The 23,571-nt window shown below is 36.2% G+C and overlaps 2 protein-coding genes across 4 annotated transcripts; one reads left to right on the top strand and one right to left on the bottom strand.

The window, feature by feature from the left end:
* Positions 1-479: 479 nt before the first annotated feature.
* On the top strand, positions 480-1,960 carry LOC105164603 (hybrid signal transduction histidine kinase M-like protein). Its single transcript, XM_011083292.3, has 2 exons — positions 480-1,145; positions 1,247-1,960. The coding sequence occupies exons 1-2, from the start codon at positions 820-822 to the stop codon at positions 1,650-1,652; spliced, it is 732 nt and encodes a 243-aa protein (XP_011081594.1). The 5' UTR covers positions 480-819; the 3' UTR covers positions 1,653-1,960.
* A 160-nt stretch (positions 1,961-2,120) lies between these two features.
* Positions 2,121-23,239, bottom strand: XI-I (myosin). 3 transcript variants are annotated; one of them, XM_011083291.3, is made up of 38 exons: positions 22,807-23,239; positions 22,458-22,601; positions 21,035-21,180; positions 20,787-20,943; positions 20,464-20,522; positions 19,323-19,479; positions 18,501-18,650; positions 18,280-18,416; positions 17,799-17,945; positions 17,600-17,701; positions 16,887-16,944; positions 16,679-16,780; positions 15,978-16,015; positions 15,768-15,894; positions 15,497-15,670; positions 13,625-13,756; positions 12,682-12,791; positions 12,171-12,231; positions 11,870-12,047; positions 11,155-11,360; positions 10,447-10,566; positions 9,237-9,335; positions 8,300-8,521; positions 7,646-7,785; positions 7,299-7,410; positions 7,077-7,121; positions 6,915-7,004; positions 6,581-6,751; positions 6,204-6,356; positions 5,073-5,249; positions 4,362-4,499; positions 4,199-4,269; positions 4,022-4,121; positions 3,886-3,942; positions 3,723-3,779; positions 3,558-3,638; positions 3,194-3,279; positions 2,121-2,811 (listed from the first exon to the last, which is right to left on the bottom strand). In XM_011083291.3, exons 1-38 carry the CDS (start codon positions 22,924-22,926, stop codon positions 2,688-2,690), a joined length of 4,548 nt encoding a protein of 1,515 aa, XP_011081593.1. In that variant the 5' UTR covers positions 22,927-23,239; the 3' UTR covers positions 2,121-2,687. The 3 variants fall into 3 exon arrangements, with proteins under 3 accessions (XP_011081593.1, XP_011081592.1, XP_088737402.1); XM_011083290.3 differs by having other exon boundaries at positions 7,077-7,124; positions 22,807-23,238; XM_088881276.1 differs by lacking the exons at positions 19,323-19,479; positions 20,464-20,522; positions 20,787-20,943; ... (1 more) ...; positions 22,458-22,601; positions 22,807-23,239 and adding an exon at positions 19,218-19,237 and having other exon boundaries at positions 7,077-7,124.
* Between the last annotated feature and the right edge of the window lie 332 nt (positions 23,240-23,571).

The following is a 23,571-nucleotide window of genomic DNA, read 5'->3' as shown; positions in this document are numbered from 1 at the left end:
TGGGACAAGCATTAACAAGATCTCCATCTGTATGAGCAGCAAGCAATTGTCTCCCTTATATCCAATTCCAAAAATGGAAATGAGTATCTACATAACAATTGAGGTTGATAGATAGGTGTAATGAAGAGCAGTGGTATGTAATAACTAGTTCAATATTTACTAAGAAAGAATTAAGAAAAAAGGGAATAGTTAGGTTAGGTGGAGGAAGTGGACTAATCAAATTGGACTACGTTGACCAGATACATAATACGCAGTGATGATTATGATGAAACAGCTGACGCCTGCCTTTGCCTTCTCATCCAACCATTTCTTTTTACTCTTTCTAATATTTGTAAATGTAATGTAATACACTTAAAAAAATAATTATATTAAACTTTTCCTCTTAATAATATTAACAGCAGTGGATGAGGATTTCAGGATAAGACCACCTAACAACCCCCCTTCATTTATATATATTCATCATCCACCACAAACAAAGAATATTCAATTCCTTGAACCCTTGGTGTTAACTTTACTTTCCTCTCTTTTGTCTTTTAAGATCCAACACATAGACTAAGCAACCAACTTGTGTATTGCTTCTCCTAACATTTTTCCTTTTTCATTTCTTCTTACTCATTGCATCCATCTTCTAACAACAAAGAATATAAAACACCCAGACTCACCCCCGCTTATTTTTCATCTCTACCACTATTCTCCCTGCTTTTTTCTTCTTCTTCTTCTTCTTCTTTTTAGATTGGATCCCATCTTTAATGATTGCGATTGAAAGAACCCCTTTTTCTCTCACTGTTATTTTCTCTCGCTTTAGTAGTTTAGAGAAATATGCCTACAAGGGTTATGAGCAAGGTTGAGGTTGAAGCTGCGGGTGGATATGTGTGTGGGATGCCAGCTGTTGATGAGATTTACAGTGGAGATCAGAGGGTTTTGATGGGGAAAAAAGTTGTATTTCAGCAAGGAGGAGTCAATGGTTTGGTGAAGAATTCATGGACTAAGACTATTTCTTGTTCGGATGAATCATCTTCTATAGGGAAAAACAGTGATGTTTCTGAGAGTTCATTGGAGAGATCGGGAGATGGTGAAGAGGTTCAAAGCTGCTACAAAGGGCCTTTGGATGCCATGGAAACCTTGGAGCAAGTTTTACCAATCAGGTTCACTATTTTTCTTTTGTTCAATTGTCTGATTTAATTTTAATTTCAGAAACCAAAGCAAGGTTTTCGTTGAAACCTTACAGTCTGAGGTGCTAATGCAGGAGGGGGATCTCAAGGTTCTACAACGGCAAATCCAAGTCCTTTGCGAGCTTAGCAGGCGCATCTTCTTCATCCTCCATAAAAGACCTCGCCAAGCCAGAGAATGCGTACATGAGGAAACGCAGAAATCTGCTCGCCTGGGACAAGACAAGAAGCTCTCCCCTGAGAGGCAACGGTGGTGGCATATCGAAGAGGATCACCAGCTCCGGCAAAACAACATTTGCTTTGGCAGTCGCCATGTGCAACTCTGAAGGTAAAAAGCAAGCTGGGGAATGCAATTCTGCCGGAACGTTGCCAGTGCCTTCTTCTAGGACGGATTTCACCTCCTGGAGATCATTTTCTTTGGCTGATTTGCAGCAGTGTGTTTCCGTTGCTATTTCAAATTCGAACGAGTTAGCCACAAAGTGATCTTAATCAGTTCCCTCTTGCAGCCTTTTTCTGAAAAATGGAGGCAGAGTGATTATCATTTTTGTGACTAAAATGGGAATGGCAGATGAAGAGGAGTTGTTGGATTCCTGTAACATCATCAGAATGGAAATATGGGGTTACAAAAGCGAATACATTTGTAGTTTCTCGCATCTATTTGGAAAGGGAAAATTGAGCTTTTAGAACGAAATAGTGGAAAATATCAAACTTTGGATCCTATCAGAGCCCATATCATCACAATTAATTAGCATGTTGATGTCAAAGAATGAAGTTACCAGTTGCCTATCTAATTTTATAATCGCTGTACTTTCTTGTCTTTTCGTTCCCCGTCCCCTGCATTTTCAATCAAACCAAACTTACATTCTCTATATCAACCTAGAAGCAGCATCTTACACCAAGAGAGAACCATACACATGCGCAATCATGCTCGAGTCAAGAAAGCAGTACAGCTTGTCGCAAATACAAAATTTCCAGTTGTTGGCTTGCCCAAATATATATCTTTTATACAAAACCTCAAGAGTGGTAAGCAGTGGCCAAGTTCAAGTTGCAGGCACTCCTTTCAATGCCAGCATGAAACTATATCCAGTAGGACGGTGAAGTGAGCAAAGTGTTACTGCTACAAATCAATGATGAGGATACAAACATATTGGATTAACAAGACACGAATAATGAACATCACTCAAGGGCCAAGCTTCGCCAAAACTACTATAGCCTTTTGAGTAAATTTTGCTACCTAATCCTTTGTACAACCATATTGCCACATCCTAACCTTCGTGTCATCTATATCACAGCTAATGGCAATAATAAACGCCTACCTTTTCACCATCTTTCATTACCAATTTCAACTTGCAGATGGCCTCGTTCTCCTTGCATTTCTTCATTCAGCTGACCAAAATGAAAATGGCAAAAGCAGTTGCGGACCAACTTTATGGCTTTCCATCTTCAACACAAGATCGATCAGCTCCACACAACAGGTTAGCAAAACCCAGCTCCACTCTGATTCAAGCTATGGCTCATTCACTTCTGATCCTGCAGCAGTAACTGTGCAGAAGGGTATTCAGAAAAGAATTGCGGAAGCTCTACATCTGAAGGATTGAGCGCAGGAATTGCCATATATACATCTTCAGTGGAGAATGGAATGCTGCAAGAAAATCATAGATGAAATAAAACAATATATTAGAAAGCTATAGGGACATTCTATAGCTGATTGATAAATTACAACAGAAGTCGGCATTCCTCTTAAACAGTATAGATACCAGAAATTCACAGGACAAATCTATCATATTCTACCAGAAATACAGATGCTGAAACTTCGACAAGAAGAGAAGCTAGATAAGCAAATTATACAATCATTGCAAAGGAACCTTAGACATGTGACGAGGATGGATTTACAAACTCATCTTGGAAGTATACATTGTTTCATGTAGTAACCGCAAAAAGTTTGAGGTTATGGTAAAAAATAAAATCCTATCTCCTTTGCATGCTAATCACAGTTCTTGACATAAGTGCGGTAAGGTTTTTACCTAAGGTCATCATCCAATAAGAATGAATTTGATGAGGATAAATTCTGGGAATCCTTATTTACAATCTCCCTCATCTGAGACACAACCTGCCAAACATAACGGGGAGAGACATAAAATGTTAATCACAAACTTTGACACACGAAACAAAGGCTAGCGATCTCCTCAGACTTTATGGCACAGGTTTTAACCGGATATGACTGCAGTTTCCTTTTATTTATTTATTTATTAATCTAGGAAACTTCATTAGCAATAATCAAAACCGGCAAATCTCGGAGCTGTAACAGAGGGAGAGAGGAGCGGCTTGTCCAATGGAGGGCACTAGCATTTCTCAGCATGAGTTGTCACTAAAAGTAAAATCACTTGCCTCATTTGACACACTCTGGGTCCCATACTTATCATCCCAATACATTGTGCTTATCCGGTAGATTTGCCTTACAGTCAATTTCTGCAAAAATTATTAAATTTAGACTGAGAAGAGATCAGATAAAAGTGTGAAACAATCTGTCAAAGTTTTCTACAGAAGTCATACCGGACAGAGATCTTGTCTTATCTCTTCTAAAGATTTTTTCCTCTTTTGATGTATTACCTAAAATTTAATAGCAACAAGCATACATATTAACTTTCACAGATCATATCGGGGAAAAGAGGGGAGGAAAAAAAAAAAAGGAATAAAGCGGAACTATAGGTCATACCAAAAATCCAACAGCCTGTCTAATGTAATTTAGCTCATGCCAAGAGGTTCCTGCAAACTGCATTCCATACTGACTCAGACTAGGAAAACATAAAGTGTTATTTTGAGGTCGAGTACAAGAAAACAATCAAAACTACCTCTTCAGTTGCATTGACTATCCATTTTTCCAATTCAGCCAGACCAGATTTGACGTATTCACCATTTGAAAATGAGCAGCATTCACGTCGAAGCAGAAGACTGTCAATGATTTTAGTTTAAGATTACCTCTATTGGTGAGAACTATATGCAAACCTTAATCAGATCAGATAACATACCTGTTAAATAATTGTATATTGATGAAGGCGAAAACCTGCGTAGTGAGCTTCCGAATGAAAAATGAAGGAACCTGGAAATTAATTAGTCAGCTTATAATGAGCATAGATAAACTTAAAGAAAAGAGGATGTGAGGAATAAGGATTACAGGACAAGTATACTCACATGATTTCCCCGTAATCGACTCATTAGCGAATCCAAGAATTTGAGGATGCTATCCCACTCAGAACTTGGTGATTGTTGAGAAACACCACCAGGTGATCTAGATGACTTCCCACCATGAACTCGTTGGTTTCTTGGTGCCTTTTCAACAAAAACAGATTCTTTAAGCCAACAATAAAACTGAGATTAAAAAAGCCAACAGTAAAAGCATTTATTATAGTATTCTCAAATCTCACACGAGGAGAGTTCATTAACATGGTCAGCACCTCCAATATACACAAATATGCACCTCAATTAAAATGAGACAATGATAATTAAACAAGAGGAGCAATTTCCAGCCCCAATACGCTTTCAGAGAGTTAAAAACATGTGCAGTACAAAGACTCTGGCAAATCGCTCCTCCAGCCATTCAGTCCCACGATGTAACCGGAACTCAGTCCAGAAACAGCCCATTTAAGTTTAATATATTTGTCTTCTCAGTCAAACTAGAAAGCAAATATTTAATGTGCCAGCTGTAGTACTTGACAATTCTCAGATATAACAGCTCCCTTGTGGCACCATAGCACCTCAACAAGTACATCATGATGCCAAACATCAGAAGAAACAAGTATACACAGGAACACGTAGCACTAAGAACGCTGCCTATTAGTTTGAACTTTGAACTCCAGGTCACATACAAGAGCCAGAGCAAAGAGTGAAAGATTAAGAAGTCACCTGAATGCATTGTCCCAATAGTGGAGAAATTTCTTTCTTCAAATTATCCCGGATCAAACCAAATATCTTCTCTACACAAGCCGTCAATTGTTGTTTGAACAACAGAGCCGGATATTTAGCTTCCATATGGGACAAACCATCCTCCAGACCAAGATATTTGAAAGACGACTTTGGTCCCTATGACAGCAACAAAGTAGGCTTTTATGTCAGTTTCAAATTAATTATGTATGACATTTCTGTGCACCTCGATGATAGACTGAATTTGTTAGTACTATATAAATGCACTAGCGCAAAGGACATGCTGGATATCACCATTTCATTCTCGTCTAGGGTGTAAAAAAATTTAGACTTCTTACATCCACCATAACTATTTTCAGTTACCTCTCTCCATTGAGAAATTTCAGTCAAATACTCCTCCAGGTTTACCATTAAGATTAGATTCATCACATTTCTAAACTATACATGTGAAACATTAAGAACCAAAGATTTCAGAAAAGCAAGACACCAATGCCATGAGGAGAAGCTTTTCCTTTAAAGAGATTAAAAATATGCATATACTTGAAGCTAATAAGCTTCAAGTAAATGGTCAAGTTCAGAAGTGAAATGGAATCAAATCTTCCCGTACAGTCAAAACATTGTATGTGTTCGCTATTTGATAGTTTCTGCATACATGTAAATTGAACTTAGTAGGAACCAGTCTAGTTTTGTTTGCATGAACCTAAGCTTGCTAACTACAAGTTGGAAAGTTATTGAGATTTCACCTACCCATTTTAGGTTAAATCTGGATAAATGCAACCAAGTAAGAATGGGACTTGCCCCATTAAATTAAAAAATGTACCATTTTTATGAATTATAGCAGGGTTAAATTTCTAGTCCTTTCTCAACAAACAATCAACACAACATTTCAAATTGCCTTTTGCAAAAAATAGAAGTCAGTGGATCAGGTCATGCCCAATTGATTATCTAAGACTTTATTCGTGGGCGAGGGCTAGGGCTCTAGCTGCTCTGATGAACCACCTAGATGGACGGAATGAAATAGGCTAGCTGGTCAGGTATGAGCGCCCTTAGAACAGAATATTTAACAGCAACACTGTTTATTGCACTAAACAATAGAGGCCAGCACAAACTTACTTGCACAAGCCTGCCATTCAACCCTGTAGAACCTGCAGAACGCTGAGAACCAGCAGTTACGAACCCATTGGACCGCAGATTTCTTTGGAGAAGACACAAAAGTGCAGATGCATTAGATAACCAGTAAGGCAGAGTAGCATCCTCATCTCCCTCCTGAAAAGTAGCCATAAAAAATGAAAATAGGTATCAAATATGCAGCCTTCACATAACAATCACAATTTTTTTGACATGGTATATATAGACAGAGCCTAGTATGCAATCACTTATTCATCAAACCACTCAAAATTAATTTCCCAATATCAGTAGGAAATTAGATGGCCTCAAGAAAATATTGAAATTCATGCAATGAGATTTAAGATCTAAATAAATCAGCTCACCTTCAATACATCGTTTATGCTTTCAATTATGAAGTCAAACATAGCAGTTCTCTCGGATTCAAACGCATGCCAGTGAAGAAGGCATTTGTAGATGACACAAGCAGCTATTGGTTTGCCATCTTTGAAGCCCAAATTTTCTTTAATGCAGCGTGAAAGTATTTCTAGGTTTCCCTGCAACCATTTTTTCTGCTTAAATTGGGATAAACACAAACAATCAAATGAAGAACATTACCTACTAGCTGGAATACTTTCTACTAAAAAGCAAAACTTTCAGTTGGCAAATCAGCACCGCTTAAAGTAGAAAATATCAAGTTAACTAAAAGTATCAGAAAACCTGATGCCTTTCAATCCCCGACTTTGTTCTGCGGGAATCAGAAAAGCCTTGTGATAGCGGAGCAATGAATTTGGATGGAGTAGGTGATTCCTGCAACAATCATAAACAGAAACTCAGACCAGAAAAATAGCTACTCATCATACCAGATTGTAGACAACTTACATAAGATTTCTGGTCAGCAGAAGAAAGAACAAGTGCACCAGAGAACTTCTGTTTCAAAAGGAAAGTACAGGGTAAATTAAATGCACAATCATAAAGTAAGATTCAACTCAATAAAAATTGATGCTAAATTGGTGTTGAGTTATTTGAAAGTTGTATGTCCGTGAGCTAAAATTTTTATTCAGAGACTTCACCATATAATCCAAGGTAGGTAAGGAAGCTTACATCAAGGAGAGGTTTAACAAATCCAGCTCTATTGCTCCTAGGAGAAACATTCAATGTTTTCTGCCGCAGGATATGATTTTCAGCCTCTAGATTTGACAGTTTCTCTTCCATACTGATGCAAAAAGATAATAATAGTCACAAATAGGCATCCAAAAATACTTCCAGATAAAATCTAGACTAGATTGGATGATATTCTTCCTTACAAGTGTCATGTCGGAAAATGATAAGACACTTGTTTGATTCCTTCTTTTGGGGTTAGGTTGCGAGTCATTTTATCTTTTAGTTTTTATTCAAGGGAGGTGAATGTGTAGAATCTTTGCAGGTTCAACTGAAGTTTTAAAAACTACCTCCGCAAACTCATTTGTAGTTGCAAACAAGATTTCTCGACTTGCTGCAATTTCGCAATAGTACTACTTGCGTCTTCTTTAGTTTGTGCAAGTTCACTCTCCAGCATGGAATTTTTCTCTGCTAGTGCATTAAGGGAACTCTGCAAGAGTAAATAATTGGGGTTAGAGAGTTCTTCTAATGAGAAATGTAATAAGAAAGATTTCTAGTTCAAGAAATTCATGTTATAATGTCAAAGAGTTAGTAGATGTTAGAAATTAACTGCAATCTGGATTGAAATAGGAAAATGGAAAATAACCAGACTAACAAGGAAAAGGCTCATCAGACAAGTGAAGAATCACGATAAATTGTAAATTATGGACTACTTGTTGAAGGGTTATTGGCAAAACTAGAAGGTACAGATGAAAAGATGAGAAAACAGCAGCACTAAACTTTTTGAAAAAATTTCTGGCCCACAATCATTGCATGCAATTCAATAGCAGATATAAGAGTTCAACATATTTAAGTAAAGCTACCATGAGCCCATAGAAAAATGAAGAAGTTGTTTCCAATAATTTAAAATACAAAAGGTGTTAGAACAAATAATAATAAAAGCGGACAGTCAGACCAGTCAAAAGAAACATCTCTTTCCAATGATTTTGACCAAAAAAAGTTACCTTCAAAAGTGCATTTTCATTCCTCAGTTCAGTCAAAGAAACAACATCTCTTTCCAATGCAGATTTTTCCTTTGCTGATAATTCAAGCTGTCTTTCTAGCACCATGTTCTTATTGAACTCATTCAGAGTTGCAAGTTTGGCTGCCTCTAGCTCCAATGTCAGAGACTCCACAGTCTTTTGAAGCTTTGATATTTCAACTAATTTGGCCTCTTCATTAGAAACCTGCAATTGAAATAAGCAATTTCCACAAAGTTAAGGGCAAAGAGCCTAAAAAGAAGAGACCGAAACTGAAAAAAAAAATTATTTCTACATGGACGACTCTTATATGTGAAAAAACAAAGACAGCAACTCCATCAGGAAGGGAAAAACAAAAAGAATGAAATAAAAAGTAGAAATAGAACTGTCACCACTCTCAAACCCAAAATACGAATATAACCTTGAACTAGAAAACATATCCCAAAAATAACAATATGTGCAATCAAATAAACGAACCACAATAAATACAACCCAAAAAGACAAATATACTTATCATACTACAAATGCATTACCCAGATGCTATGCATAATCAGCGTCCATTCAAATAGATAGGAAAAATGCCGTCCCAAGCATCAGCATCAGGTCTACATTCCTTCATGTCACAAGAATATTTCCTTTTTTTTTTATCATAAAGCTGGACATCTATTTTAGTGTTATTGGTTATTGGGATTGAAATATAACTTGTCAAACTAATCCACTCATTCCATAGCATAGATCAATTTGGCAAAAGCCAAAAGTCTTTTAACTACTGACCCCTTATTACAAACTCTATAGAAGAGAAAAATAAATACCATGTCCGTCAATTATGGAAGAGCTAAAAACACATGATAACCGCCAAAAAAATAGTATCATAAATTGTAAAATTCATTGATCCTCAAATCAATGTTGCAGAAGTTGGTACCCGTATTTTTTTCTCTAGATGTAATCGCCATGTAAGATCCTCCAACTGCTTTTCAAGCTTGCTTTTTGCTAGACGCAAGGCACCAGCCTCATTAGCCTCCTGCACACAGAAAGGAAACTATCTATTACTAGAGAAACAAACCAATACTATTGTCGAAGAAACTGGGGGAGAATCTCCAAAACATGTTCTGATGGTGGCAAACATGCGTACTAAAACTCGAGATTGATAAAATGAGATATTCCACACATAAAAAATCTCAAATAAACCTCTGTATCTTGATAAAAGCATAGTAGTCAGTGGCGCACGGCACGCGCCTTTTCAAAGGATGGCGCAAATATAAGAAATAATCTATATATTTATATAATTAGTATTATTTTAACTAGATTAATGTATAAGGAGTTAAATAAGACATATAAAACAATTTATGCTCTTAGCTTTGATAATGTGAATGTGGAAGTCTATGAGTCTACAATAAATACCAACATAAACATACAATAGAAAATACTGAAAATAATCATCCCAAAAAGAAAACACTAACAGAACAACTAAGCACTCAAAGATAAATAAAATCACATCAATTTCAATGATTCAATCAGCATAATTAGAGCTTGTACTGCTGTACATGCCAAAAATTTACACTTCATGAATTTAGAAAAAAGGTCATACCGTAAATAAACAGTGAACAGCAGCGGCACAGACTACTATTGAAGAGTAGAAGAAGAGAAGAACTGAGAAGAAGATGCGTTGGAAGAGGAAGAAGAGAGAACTGAATAAAGAAGAGTCATGAATGAAAGTTATCCATACTTAATTTGCTGATATTCCTTTTATATTTAAAGGGTTTTTTTTTATTCACAGGCCTGGGCAGTCCAGCCACAACCCAGGCCGCCCAGGCCCTCTTCGTCATGGCGCGCCTGGGCAGCGCTGAAAGGGTGCCCAGGCGCGCGCTACGGCACGCCTTTTGTTACACTGGATAAAAGAGGTATAACGATTCAATGTGCAAGACATATTTCATATGGAAAATGTCAGCACAAAACAATAACTACTTTTACCATGAAGCTAGACATGCTGACCCGTACAGATAGCATTTCACTCTTTTTGTGATCCAGAAAGGAAACGGCAGAAAATAAAACACATACTTCAAGAATGACCAAACGAACTATATAAAATTCAAATTACAGTGTCAGACTTTGAGACTCCCCCTTATTCTCACCTTCTTAAGTCTCCTAAGCTCTCTTTTCGCCAACTTCTGCCTCCAGAGACATTGTATTGCAATAATCTTAGATTGACGATTACGATAGATAGAGCGGATCTTGAACATCCTCCAACGAGCCTGATACAAATGCCAAGTGTTTAGTACCGTGCACACAAATAAAAGTATGAAGTACATACACAAATAAAACTACTGCGACATACATATTCGCTGAATTTTTTTGTGAGATTTTTCTCATCTTATCTCATGAATTTTTTTTTCCTCGAGATGTGTTTGTTTGTGAGAAATTTTTTGAAACATATTTCAGACACATTTCACTACTCCAAAAAAACCATCTCACATCAACTATAATCACTACATTTATTTCTTACCTAACACCCTTTCTTGCATCACATCATCTCACCATTACACTTTTGTATCACACTCAATCACATATTTAAAAAAAAAAAAAAAAAGATAACACATTTCAACCAAACTCATTTCATCTCATATTTTCTCACTGATGACACGAGACGAAATCCCAAGCAATCACAGTCTAAACCATTTTGCTTTAATCTGTATTCTACCCTTCTCAAAAGAAATCTGATTGATTACTACAAGTCTACAATAAAAAAATTCCACCAACATCATAATAATCTAATAAAGCTTCTCTATCACTGAAATGCTTGATAAACTCCTCATACACATAAAAGAAATCTATACATTTACCTGAATGAGAGTGGCAGCTCTGTCTTCCTTTCTATATAAAAACTTCCGGCGTGTAGAGAAACCACGGATGCTAGATTGTACGAGTACAGAGGCCAATCGGAGTTGCATATATGCATGCCTGAAAAACCAACCTCGAAGATATTTCTGAATTACAATGGCTGCAGCGGTCTCACGCATCTCCGCGAATTTATTCCGAGCAAGATAGCCTGCCGCAAATTAAATCAATAAATATCATTTGAAGTTCGTGTCAAATCAAGCTGTAAAGATCAGCACAAGGTAAAACAAAATAGTTTACCCACGTGTACTTCATTAGCTTTGGGAACAGCCAACAAAATCTCATGACAGCATTTAGTAACCTTAACATTAGAAAATTAAAAAAGTAGAGAAACAGAAGTTCCTTTCTCACACTACAGTTTCTTATTTATAAGTGATAAGAGTTACCTCACTTATTAGTCAATTCCTTGTAATTAGAGGAAAATGTATTTATTTCTAGGCAACACAACCCAACTTATTAATGATGACAAGCAACAATAATGTAATTTCATCAGCCTTGTTCCAAGACAAGGCCAAAAAACCAATGACAATCAACAGCATAATTTGAGCAGAGCTCTGAGCTCAGACTTGCAAAAGGAATCTCTCAAATAACGGTTTAATAATACAACACACATGACAGTAATTTTTGTAAGCTATTAACACTAAGTATGAAAACATTTACCTCTACAACATGCTTGCAGAGAAATTGCAGCAACACGCATCATAACATAGGCCCTGCGGGCCAGATATGTCCGGAGACGACCCTGAATGCGCTTGGCTGCAGAATCCAGAACTTCAGCTCGACGTGAGTCTAATATAGCAATCTGACCAGCCCTAAGGAAAACTTTGGTCTTTCCTAGCTGCAAAAGAGGAATTGAAACCCTGTAAAGTACGTTAAGAGACATGAAGATTATCCAAGAAACTGGATGGGTAATGCATAACTGATATCAAAGAAAATTACCCTAAATCTTGGCATAACAAACCTGAAAGTTCCCGAGCTTTAATCTCTGCAATATTTTCTCAGTCATGGTTTTATCATCATAACTGCCAATTAAAATGGGTAGATGAGCCTACGCAAGCGCATTTAACTTGTAATATGAAAATGCAAATCAGAAACCAGAAGCACAAGCAAGACAAAGATATCAAATATTGCATCATCTGAAATTTACACAGCACTCAAGAGTCAATAGACATATCACGAGAGTTTGAAGTTATCAGCAAGATGTATGCATCAAATCTCATCATAAGATAAAGCATAAATCAACTACTCAGGAGAGAGGTCTGGAAAGGCTTCCAAATATTTATATCCCAATCCCTAGACTGGACAAAGAGACCAAGGAAACAGAGAGATACAAACACATATCAATCCAACAACTGGAAAGCAATAATTCATTGTTTGGGAATTCTGACACCTTAACTGAAAGCTAGTCATGAGATTGCATTGCACACAAGAAATTTGATAAAGTAGGAAACTGAGTAGAATCCAAATCCTACCTTCCATACATAATATCCAAGGCAATTATCCCAAATCGATTAACAAACTCATGGTAAGTCTTCCGAGTAGGGTAGCCTGCCAAACTTATGCGAACAGCCTCCAAAACACCCTGCATAAAAATCAGAAGACTATGTTATGACAATTATCACATGACTCCATCGGATACAAGAACGCCTCACATTATCCTTCATGTCCACATCCTGGTATTAAACCAGCAGCAATTTTACCAGAAAGACAATGGCTCTCATCTGATTTATCAGTAGACTAAAAAATCCAACAGTGCTTTATAAAAATAGTAAAAGGGTCATAGAGAAGGATTAAATCTCTCATCTGGGATGCATATAACTTGAAGTTCGTGATTCAAGGTAATATCAAGAACATGCTTCCCTGGTTTTTGAATAATTCCATTTCCACGGAGCATGGAATTATTGATTATATGGTTAGCTTCAGAACAAATATCTTTTTGGTCTAGAGAAGATGCTTGATGATGGAAGGATATACCTAAGTGGAATACAAGAGGTACAAAGGCAAACAATAAGACAAAAGACATTAGCATGGACAGTTGGTGCTCAAGATTCAATATTGCTCCAGCAGTGGTCAGTTCTGAAATATGTAAAGGATCAGAATTACATGGTTTTCTACAACTCACAGATGGGTTGTAGGGTAACAGCTTCCATTGCATGGTACAGATACCATGTCACTTGTGCATTAGGTTAAACAAAATTCGTTTTCAATCCATAAAGTCCTCATTCTGTGTGAATCATCTAGTCTGCAACTCGTTAACGAAGTACAAACTTTCACAGGTCAAATTGGAGTAGCAAAAATTACGGCCCACAGGAGAAAACAGCTTCTTGAGAAGGAGAGAGAGATTCAACTCAAACAGAAGGGAGGGGGCTTTCTTATGTGAAAACTTGTAACGGCATGAGTTTTGCTGATACTAACCCCACAACGCAACTGATGCAGGATGCTCTGATTCTCGAACCTCTGTGGCCTATTTAGTGAGTTTGGCTTGACACATCGAATGTAGTGAGGCTCTGTTGAGCTGAGGGTTTCCATAAGAGCTTGAAGTTGTTGCTGCAAGCAAAGTGGGAAATGAAAGTGATGTCTAGAATAGTCCAATAGATGCACTAAAACACCTGATATCAGGAGTTTGCAACAAATTTCAATAATCAACACGATCAAGAGCAAAAGATCAAATTCCATAAATATCATAGGAAAAGACAAGCATATTCCTTCTAGAGTAATGCATCAAAAACAACGGAAATCTATAAAATTAAAATGGAAAATAACAATTCCTAACACATACTAGCTATGAGCAACCACAGCATTTACTGAAATCAAGAAGGATATAATCTGAGTCGACCTTCATATTTACAGATGATGCAAACACAGTTGCCGTTTTTTTGTTCTATTCTTGCGGAGAAGAAAGATGGACAGCAGCACATGAATTTATTCTTCAAAATCAAAACCTAAGGAAAACTGCATTAACCAGGCTAAATGTTCAAGGCAGTTAAGAGAAAACATGACATGTTATATAGCTCTATGGAAAGTCAAAAGTATCTGGGGACATTCTACAGCTTTAACAAATGTTTAAGCTGCCGAAGGGTGAAAAATTTATGGCAGATCATCCAGATTGTGACAGCCGTGACGTTAGGCTTGACTGAGATTAACACTTCATATAGAACCATTGATGGGAATGGTCGGATATGTAAAAACCCGATGATGCAGCCCATCAAGAAATTCTTGGATCCAGGACTAACAAGCTGGTGGAACCCGAAGACCACTTAAAAAATTTTCAAAATGTTAAAAAACATGTTTTTTAAGAATAATACTACCATAACTTACAATTATGAGACAATAGATTTACTGAAAGGTTAATTTTTTTGTAAAAATTTATATATGCATTTTTAGGTTTGAAAATATTAGAACTTTTAAAATGCATGTTACTTGTATATAGATTAAAAAGTTTATAAACCATTTTAAATCACTATTAAGTATAAAAAAAGTACAAACATATTTTTCAAATATGTCCAAGTATACTTTACCAAAAGTATATAAAAAAAAATAACAAAAATAAAAGGACCGGGTCGGGCAGGGTATGGGTCCATATCACTAAGCCCCAGGACCTGGTTTTAACCCATCCCAAACAGGACGGGTCCGGGTCCAAGACCGGCCGCATTGCCATCCCTAAATTTATTTTTAATACAACAGAACTGCTGAAGAGACACGAATCCGTATCTGATGGGGGAGGGTAAACCATAATAATTTGTGTTGCAATGCAGCAAACATATACCAACCTAGATCTATAGATAACAAGCAGGCATTCAATTATAGCAATACAAATAGATCAAGGTGATGCGATATGACCTTTTTGATGAGTTTTACTGAAAACGAACAAATAGATAATACAAGATTCATGCCAACAGTATCCATATTCTCACAAGGGGAATCCTCAAGGGGCTTTGCATCCAATTAGGCAAGCATCATACATTAAAAGGAGAAAGATATTATATCAATTGGTTCATTAGAACTGAAACATGAATCTTTTTCCTCCTGGACAGCAGAGAAACCTCAACCAAAAACTACGGTAAGCATTCAAATAAAAGAGATGTTTCATAGAAACAAGTAACAACATCAAACTCTTGTCAATATTGAATTGGTTCCCATGAGAACTTCCTGTTTCAATATCGAATTCTTGCTAAATCAACTGCTCCTACAGAATGGCTGGTAAACTTAGATACTTGTAGTTCCAAAAACTATGGAACAGAGGCTGCAGCACGCCAGTACAGTTTCCACAGCAGATAAATTTGGTACCTTAAACCGAGAGGCCACTGATGAAAACTTGTATGATGATCGAGATGATTCTTCTGGTAGAGGTGGAAAGAGGCCAGAGATAAAAGGGCATCTGGAAGACGCTAATAAATTGCAATGTTCAACCACAACATAATCTCGATTTTTGTCTAAAAATGTCTCTGTCTGATAGTTCACCTGAGAAGAACCAACAAAGAAGTAAATTATCAATAATTGATATTATCTAGGAGGAAATGTTAATGCATTAATCAAGAGTTCACAAGTTAGGATGGACCTTGCCAGCATAGTGAGAAATCGTAAAATCTGTTTCAGAAAATTTTGCTTTCTCCAATCGTGGGTGAGCTCGGAAATTCTGAAATAGCTTGTTTGAAAAAGTTTCGTGTGTTGATTTCGGAAACATGCTGCACGGGAGGGGGCATAAATGAGAACCAATATATAAGCAAGAGCAAGATATCAAAAGGACAGCATAGAACTCTGATTATACCAAGCTTCATCCAAAAGAGCAATTATTCCAATGGGTTTCTGCAAAAGTATGTCATATGGCATTAGCTCAAATGAGTAATAGGACATGGTCACACCAAAAGAAAAGAAAAGAGGAAGAACAAGCACGCCTATACATAAATTTTTCTTTTCTTTTTTGCGGTGTCTACTGGAAAATTAATAGGTAGTTGCAAGGTATAACAGTCTACTCTTGCAAACCACATTTGTCTACTCAATGTGCACAAGGTGAGTATGCAATTTCATTGTTAGAGCTTATGAAATTTCAGCTTAGTTCATTGCATTCAATCAGCTGCAAATTAATGAAGTAAAAATTATTTTTTTCCTCAAAAAGAAACCTCACTTTCTTTTGGATAACAAAAACATGCTGCCATGGGCCCAGCACATTCAGAAGTGCAGAAGGCATATATATCTTATGTAAAACTAGGATATCAAATGACTAACATTCAGAAAAATAGTGGGATTTCCAAGATGATTGGTATCACCTCAAACTTTAGCTATCAACCATATCAACTCTGTAGGCATACATTAAGGTTAAGTATTTATCCCTTAGTATGAAGTAACCAGGACAAACGACAAATTCAACATTCATTCTACAGTGTGTGACCACTTTTTTATTTCTTTGAGGCAGCATTGAGGTACTTCAAGACGGCTTCATAATAAGTCAGGGAAGAGTGTAGGACCAACCTTCTCAATCAAGTCTAAAACATCTTGGTTGTCAATAAATTCAATATAGCTCCAATTGATTTCTTCTCTTTGATATTCCTCCTGCTCCATCTTAAACACATGCTGGAAAACAAACCCCACAAAAGGAGGGGGACAAATAAATCAAGCAAGAGCTAGCACATACGAAATATATTTTACTAAAAATAGAACAGGAAAACATTATTATCACCTCATTAAAATGTTGCTGGAGCTTCTCATTTGCGAAATTGATGCAAAATTGCTCAAAACTGTTCAAATTGAGACCAACCAGTAAGTTGTTGGAGCACGCAGAGTTCAGTAAATATGCCAGCATACATGGCGAATTGACTTGTCACAGTTTAAAAGTCAGCATACATAGAATTGATTTCTTTCATACATATAGTGTGTGTGTGGCAAACTTAACATAACCAAACTCATTTAAATATTATATTAAAAGTAGAGAGAGGAAAAAGGAGTAAAAATATGTCAAATGAAATAAAAAGGAGAAAATAAGTTAGAGAGAAATATTTAAAAAATGAATTGGAGATAGAAGGACAAAAAATAAGGGAAGACACCACCTAACAAACCAAGACACGGCAGACACCAAAGCACGCCTCTTCAATTATATATAGTATAGATAAAAGATAGTCATAGATGCTCCTTGAGGCTCCTCTGACATAAGATTTTAACATTTGATTGACATAAATCATTGAATGACTAGTAAATCTGTCTTTTAGCAAGCTTCCAACAACAAGAAATATATGAGGATGATCAGGTCAATGCAAGAGGAGCTTCATTTCTTGGATGGGTTTCTTACTTTCTCATCTAGTTCACAGAACCTAAGTCCTACCATGTTGAAACAGCAAGTAGAATCAAAAGACAAAATGACGTAAAATGTGGAAAATGATTTTGATGAAAATTTACCTATTCAACTTAAAGCATTCAAATCCATAAATGTCGAGCACTCCAATTTGTATCTTAGAATCACGATCTTGTCCAACAGATCGGTTAATCTTTTCTACAAGCCTGCAACAGTGGAATCATCTAGATTTTAACTTCACATTATTGGTTTGATCAAGCAATAGGAACTAATCTCAAACAAGGCATAATAAATCCAGCAGACCAGTCAAACAGCCTAGCATAAACTGTCTTGGCTAAAGCATCCCGACCGGCTACAGCTGCATTACAATCCAGCGCTTTGACAATTATCCCTTCATAAGTTTGGATAGACCGCGTTGTAAGTGTGGCTAGCAAAAGATTAACATCACACCTGAGTTAAGACAAAATCTTAAAGTTATCACAGGACAAGAATCTTTACAAAAACATTGATGCTTAGACAAGTTACCACCACTCCGATGAGATTAAATTAAAATAACAGGCAAGATTGAGATGGAATTTAAGGACTAAGTAAGAACTACAACAGTTAAGTGGAAAGGCAAAGACAAGAAAAGGAAATTCAATTCCAGTCTCCAGACAACTTGCAGAAGACGTCATATAGTGGGAACAATTTTAATTAGGAACAGAAAGGATAAATCCAAGACCAGATAAGTCACGTTCAGACACCAACAGCTGTTAAACAGAAATTAATAAGAAATGTAGCATACCTGAAAAGATTGGCAGCCATCTGCAAATGAAAATTAGCCTTCTGATCCTTGATAACTGATGAATCATGCTCTCTACCCGGAGAAAATTCTACATTTCCAAGATGTAAGATACCAGCCAAGGTTCGAAATATGGCTTCCTGGTGAAACATAAAAAGATATAAGAGTAAGCAGACAAGAAGAGGAGACAAATATCAAGATGCATGAGAAAAACACAAACAAACCTGTTCATTATCACTAATCCCAACAATATCCATTGCCCTTCTTGTCTTCACATATTCTTCGGCATTACTTACTCCATCTAACTCATAAGTCTTGCTCTGATTCAAGTAATGGAAGTTGCTAGGATGACCTAGCTTGTACGTTTCTGCATCCTAAATAAAAGAAGAGCATTTTCTAATACATAATATGGAAGTTAAAACACCAATGAAATCATATAATAGCGAAAAAGTACTATTATCAACTGGTTTCACAGTGTGGCTTACCCAACTATAGGAGCATGCTCAAAATTTTGTTAAGACAGCAAATAAAAAGCATTAATTGAAAAAAAAAATTAGAGGAGAAATCAACAAATTCTTATACTTAGGAAGCACCAAATTTCAATGACATGACCAATCATATACGTAATTATTCAACCATGAAATAAAAGTGAAGTTCTCTGCTATTACAAAAATCCTAGACAAAGTTATCAGTACTATGAAATCTTTCAGCCCACCACCCAAGGTGCATTGGACCACAACAAGACACTACACTGCAGAAGATATGATAACTTTGAGTTTGACTATTATTCACAATGAATGGACTTTCAAAAAATAAAACATCTGGTCAATGTTGTCCACCCACCCCAAGGATAAATAAATTTGCCATTTCATCAATTTACCAAAGCTATATACAGTTCATCATACAAAGCGTTACTCCAACACTTTAATCTTAGAACTTACCATTCAGATAGATCCTATAGGATGATTCACATGAAAACCATATTTCCACCCAGTAAAAGCTTGGGGCAAACACATATTTGTATGTAAGATAAATTTGATGAGTACCGTGCCAGATGCACACAACTGATAGAAACAGTGGTAATTTCTCTCGGGGTCAGTTATTTGTACAACGCGCGAACGCTCCAGAAGGTATGTTCTGATTGCAGCGCCTGAAATTCTTCCATTTGAATCAAACTGGATCTCAACAAACTTGCCAAAGCGACTGTGGAGCAAGCACAAGGAGGATTTATATAGATGAGGCCAAAGAAGTACTGCAAGACTTATCATTTAACAAGACTCTAAAATTCGAATGCTGAGAAAGTTCAATTAACTACACAAATTAAGCAAATGATTCAAGAACAATATCATCTGCCGCACAGCATAAGCATTCTACATTTTAACAGCATGGACGGAATCATAGATTTAATTGAATAAATGCATCAAAACCTCATACTTCATACATACAGGATAAAGCACCAATATGTAAAAGCAACAAGAAGAAATTATATATGTGATTGAACTTGAGGCTTCAGCAACAGTAGTGCAGAGCATCTTCTTGATGTCTCAATTACAACCCAGTGAATATATATAGCACATGCATTTTTACCATACTGCACATATTAAGGGTCTGGTTGAAAACCTCTAACACGAGTTTGGGTTAGATATTATCCAACTCCAGCAAGTGTTTTTGAAGATCTACAGTGGACCGAATTTTTACATAATCATACTTTGGCTTGTAGTAGAGAAATGCTTACTTTCAGCTACTTCAAATCGATCTAAAAGCAATTGTGTCTGTCTACTAAGCCACTTAATCTCATAAGAAAAAGTGCTCTATGTCATGTTTTTCAGGTTAAAATAACACACGACCTACCACTTAATTATAATGCAGGATCAAATGAGTTCCACCATTTTAAAGTTCCCTGTAACTAGAAATGGAATCATGACCTTCTGAACCAAACTATTTTCCACAGAGTGAAATCATATGGATTCTAAACACTTGCTTCAAGTATAAACCACATGGAATCAGGAGTCGTAGAGAACCAAAAGCTCAAAGCACATCCAAAAGAGAATTATCTGTAGAAGATAGCACATTTTCAAAAGAGCAAAGTCAAATATTACTCAAACACTGAAATTTGACCGCCTTTATTATATTAGAGGAATTTTCGCATTACTAGGTATTACAGAGGTAAAGAGACTCGAGCAATACCTTGAATTATCATTCCTAACAGTTCTTGCATTGCCAAATGCCTCCAAAAGTGGGTTTGACTAAAATGGAAAAATAGGTAATTAATACTTGCATCAGGTTGCTCATATGTTTCAAGATACGAAAGAAAAATAATATTTGATTAAAGAATCAACAGTTAGAACATAGTTTTAATCCAAAAAAGAAGAACAATTATACAGGTTTTCACTCAATATAGTTCCTTAACTTGATTTTAATGAATACATTACTTATTGATACAAGTCCCTATTCAACTGGCCATAAATAATTACACAGAGTGATATGATGAAACAGAGTCAAAACTCTACCTCCAGAACTTGCTGTTCAACTGTTCTATCATCACCGGCAGCACGACCACCAACATAAGTTAGATACTGCATTATCAATTTTGTTGTCTCAGTTTTTCCAGCGCCACTTTCTCCACTAACCAGAATAGACTGACTACAACCCTCACTCATCATTGCTCTGCGCCATAAATTCAGACAGAACTAACCAGATTAGAGATAAGTAACTTCATTTTAATCAATTATACCATAATGATCCAAGCTAGACAAACCTGTAAGATGCATCAGCCACAGCGAAGACATGGGGGCTCAATTCACCAAATGGAGCCCCCTTATACTGCTCCATCATGTGCATATTATATAGATGAGGAAGCTTTGTAAATGGGTTAACAGCAATCAAAATACTTCCTGTGTATGTCTAGGATGGGCATAAATCATATATCAGATAGAATGCAAAGAGACAATTAAGAAAAGAATCTCCAGAAATTAGGAAATAAGAAGAAGTGAAGTTTAAATTGACTTCTATAATGAAATTTAACCAGCTTAAATATAGAGACAATATTTAAATAATTTTTTATATAATACATTTATCTGGGACCAAATATTAGAAAAACTATAACCCAAATTTATACATGAATTTTGTCGGTTAAAATAGTCAAATTTTGACGTTTACATATGTCAGCCATTTTTTCACGGTTAAAATAGTTAATTTTTTACGCCCAAAGAATTTTTACAGGAGAGGAATACAAGTAGAATCAAAGAAGGACAAGGGTACAACAGTAGTCATATGCGCAAAATAAAAGAAAAACCAAGCAAAATAACTAAAGCCGAATCTTTGGTATACATCCAAATGCAGCTTCAAGCAATATAAGCCTTCTGATTCACATCCATACAGAGGTCGCCTAAGATGCAAGAAAAACAAATACCAGTACTACAAGCATGACACAATGCAAAGGCACCAATAAGACTTAATGGTCATAAAAGCACTAGCTAATGTACAATCACATGGTAAGTCACCAAAAAGTTCATTCAAATCTGAGCCAAAGAGAGACGCAGGCCAGTATTGATATATTCTGATGAGAGAAATTATGTTCTGATGTTCTATAATCACAAATCGTTCAATCTGACAGGCACCTGAAGATCAGGACTTTTATCAGCTTTATTGTGTTTATAGCGGTTAGGTTCAAAGAAAAATCTTCTACGTTTACATTTCCCTCTCATGAATCCATAATTTCCTGTAAGATAACCCAAATTGTATATTCTTTAATGGTATATTATTGCTTCTGGATCAGCCGCCGATGTCCAATATGTTTGGAATATTTCATTAATTATTGATCCGAAAAGTGTTGCATTTCTGAGCAGAAGCAAAAGACCCCTAATGTCCCCAAAAACGAAACTGAAGAAAGCTATCTCTACCTTATGTCATGTTAAATAGCCTCCATCCCACAAATCCAACAACTCACTCTACTATCATCCTTGGACCTCGCTATAACAAGAAACTTGAACTAATTGTAAATGCAAGCTTAACTTAATTTGTATTTGGCAATTCCAACACAGGCATTTAATGCCCACCATAATTGTGCAACCAAACAGCAGGGCAGCTTGCAAATCACTGATCATCTTCTAAAGGCCAACTCCAGTCCAATTCGTGAAAACCTTAAAAAAACCGAAGAAGTAAAATTTTCAGTTACTCACATATATTTCGTTGAGAGCATATCTTCTCTGAAGATTATCAAGAACACCAGGCTCATTCAAATAAGTCAATTTGGTCATGTCATCCACGCCTCCCAAGTCCGACTCAGCATCACGTGGTAACAATTTCTCCGCCACCGCCAACACCTATTCAAAAGGAAATAGTTAACCACTCGTTACATAACAATCAATATCCAAAACGAAACAACGAATTGACCCTGATTTTATGAAATCGAAAAAAAACATTCTTGCAACTTTAGTTTCGATTAAAGAAACTGAAAACATACTGTTCCAGTGCAAGTTATAAATACTACAGTAAATTATGAAGAAAACTTCAAGTAAAAAAGAGCACCTTCTTGCCGGAGACAGTGAGGAGTTGAACTTGTTTACCCAAAAAATCAACCACCTCTGCTGCAACCCATGCCGAATCTTTGTCTTCCACCCACACTTTGGAGCCCTTCCGAAGTGTCATTTTTCAGTATTTTTTACAAATTTTTGCACTTGTTTTTGCTGTGATTCTCAAAGTCGGGGAAGAAGAAGAATTTTGAAATTGAAGAAGCTTAAATGAATTTAGAAACCCTAATTTCCAAAGAAAAAATATAATGGTGAATTTTTCAACTTCCCGCCCTAAGATGGGAGGGTGAGGCATTCCACAGTCAAATCACAAAATACAGAAAAAAAACAACTCCTCTATTTAATTTTTCGACTTCTGAAATGAGTTAATGCCCACTGTACTGTCTTTTGGGGTTTATACAAAATTTCAAATTTCGCCCCACTCTCTCTCTCTTCTTCTTCTTATTTATTTTTTTTACAAATACGAATAATTCCAAATTCAAATATTAACAACTTAATTATTTCTTCTCACTCTCTCCGCCCTCTAATCACACCACATCCAATATGTTAAGTACATAAATCATAGCACAAAAACTACAACACCCTCTATCATATACGACCAAAACTATAATTTTTCCAACTATAAATACATTGATTATTATGTGAGTTATAATTTGTGTCATTTTACAGGAAAATTCGAAAAATATCACTAGCTATTATTATTAGGAAAAACTATGATAAGAGGGTAATTTATTTCACAATAGGTATTTTGTTATTTTCTTAT

This window comes from Sesamum indicum, linkage group LG6 (genome assembly GCF_026168435.1).
Source record: "Sesamum indicum cultivar Baizhima isolate 11 linkage group LG6, ASM2616843v1, whole genome shotgun sequence".
NCBI lineage: Eukaryota > Viridiplantae > Streptophyta > Magnoliopsida > Lamiales > Pedaliaceae > Sesamum > Sesamum indicum.
The sequence above is the reverse complement of the archived record's forward strand: the minus strand, read 5'-3'. Positions and strand labels throughout refer to the sequence as shown.

Bases quoted from the DNA above. Each gene is read 5' to 3' on its own strand.
- LOC105164603 (XM_011083292.3), top strand. From the start codon at position 820: ATGCCTACAAGGGTTATGAGCAAGGTTGAGGTTGAAGCTGCGGGTGGA. The intron at 1,146-1,246 runs GTTCACTATTTT...GTGCTAATGCAG, and splicing joins GAGCAAGTTTTACCAATCAG to GAGGGGGATCTCAAGGTTCT.
- XI-I (XM_011083290.3), bottom strand. From the start codon at position 22,926: ATGACACTTCGGAAGGGCTCCAAAGTGTGGGTGGAAGACAAAGATTCG. The intron at 16,781-16,886 runs GTGATAATAATG...TTTGTTTTCCAG, and splicing joins TCCAGCAACATTTTAATGAG to CATGTGTTTAAGATGGAGCA. The intron at 7,411-7,645 runs GTAGTTTTTAAA...TTTTTGCATCAG, and splicing joins CTACAAATGAGTTTGCGGAG to TATGGAAGAGAAACTGTCAA.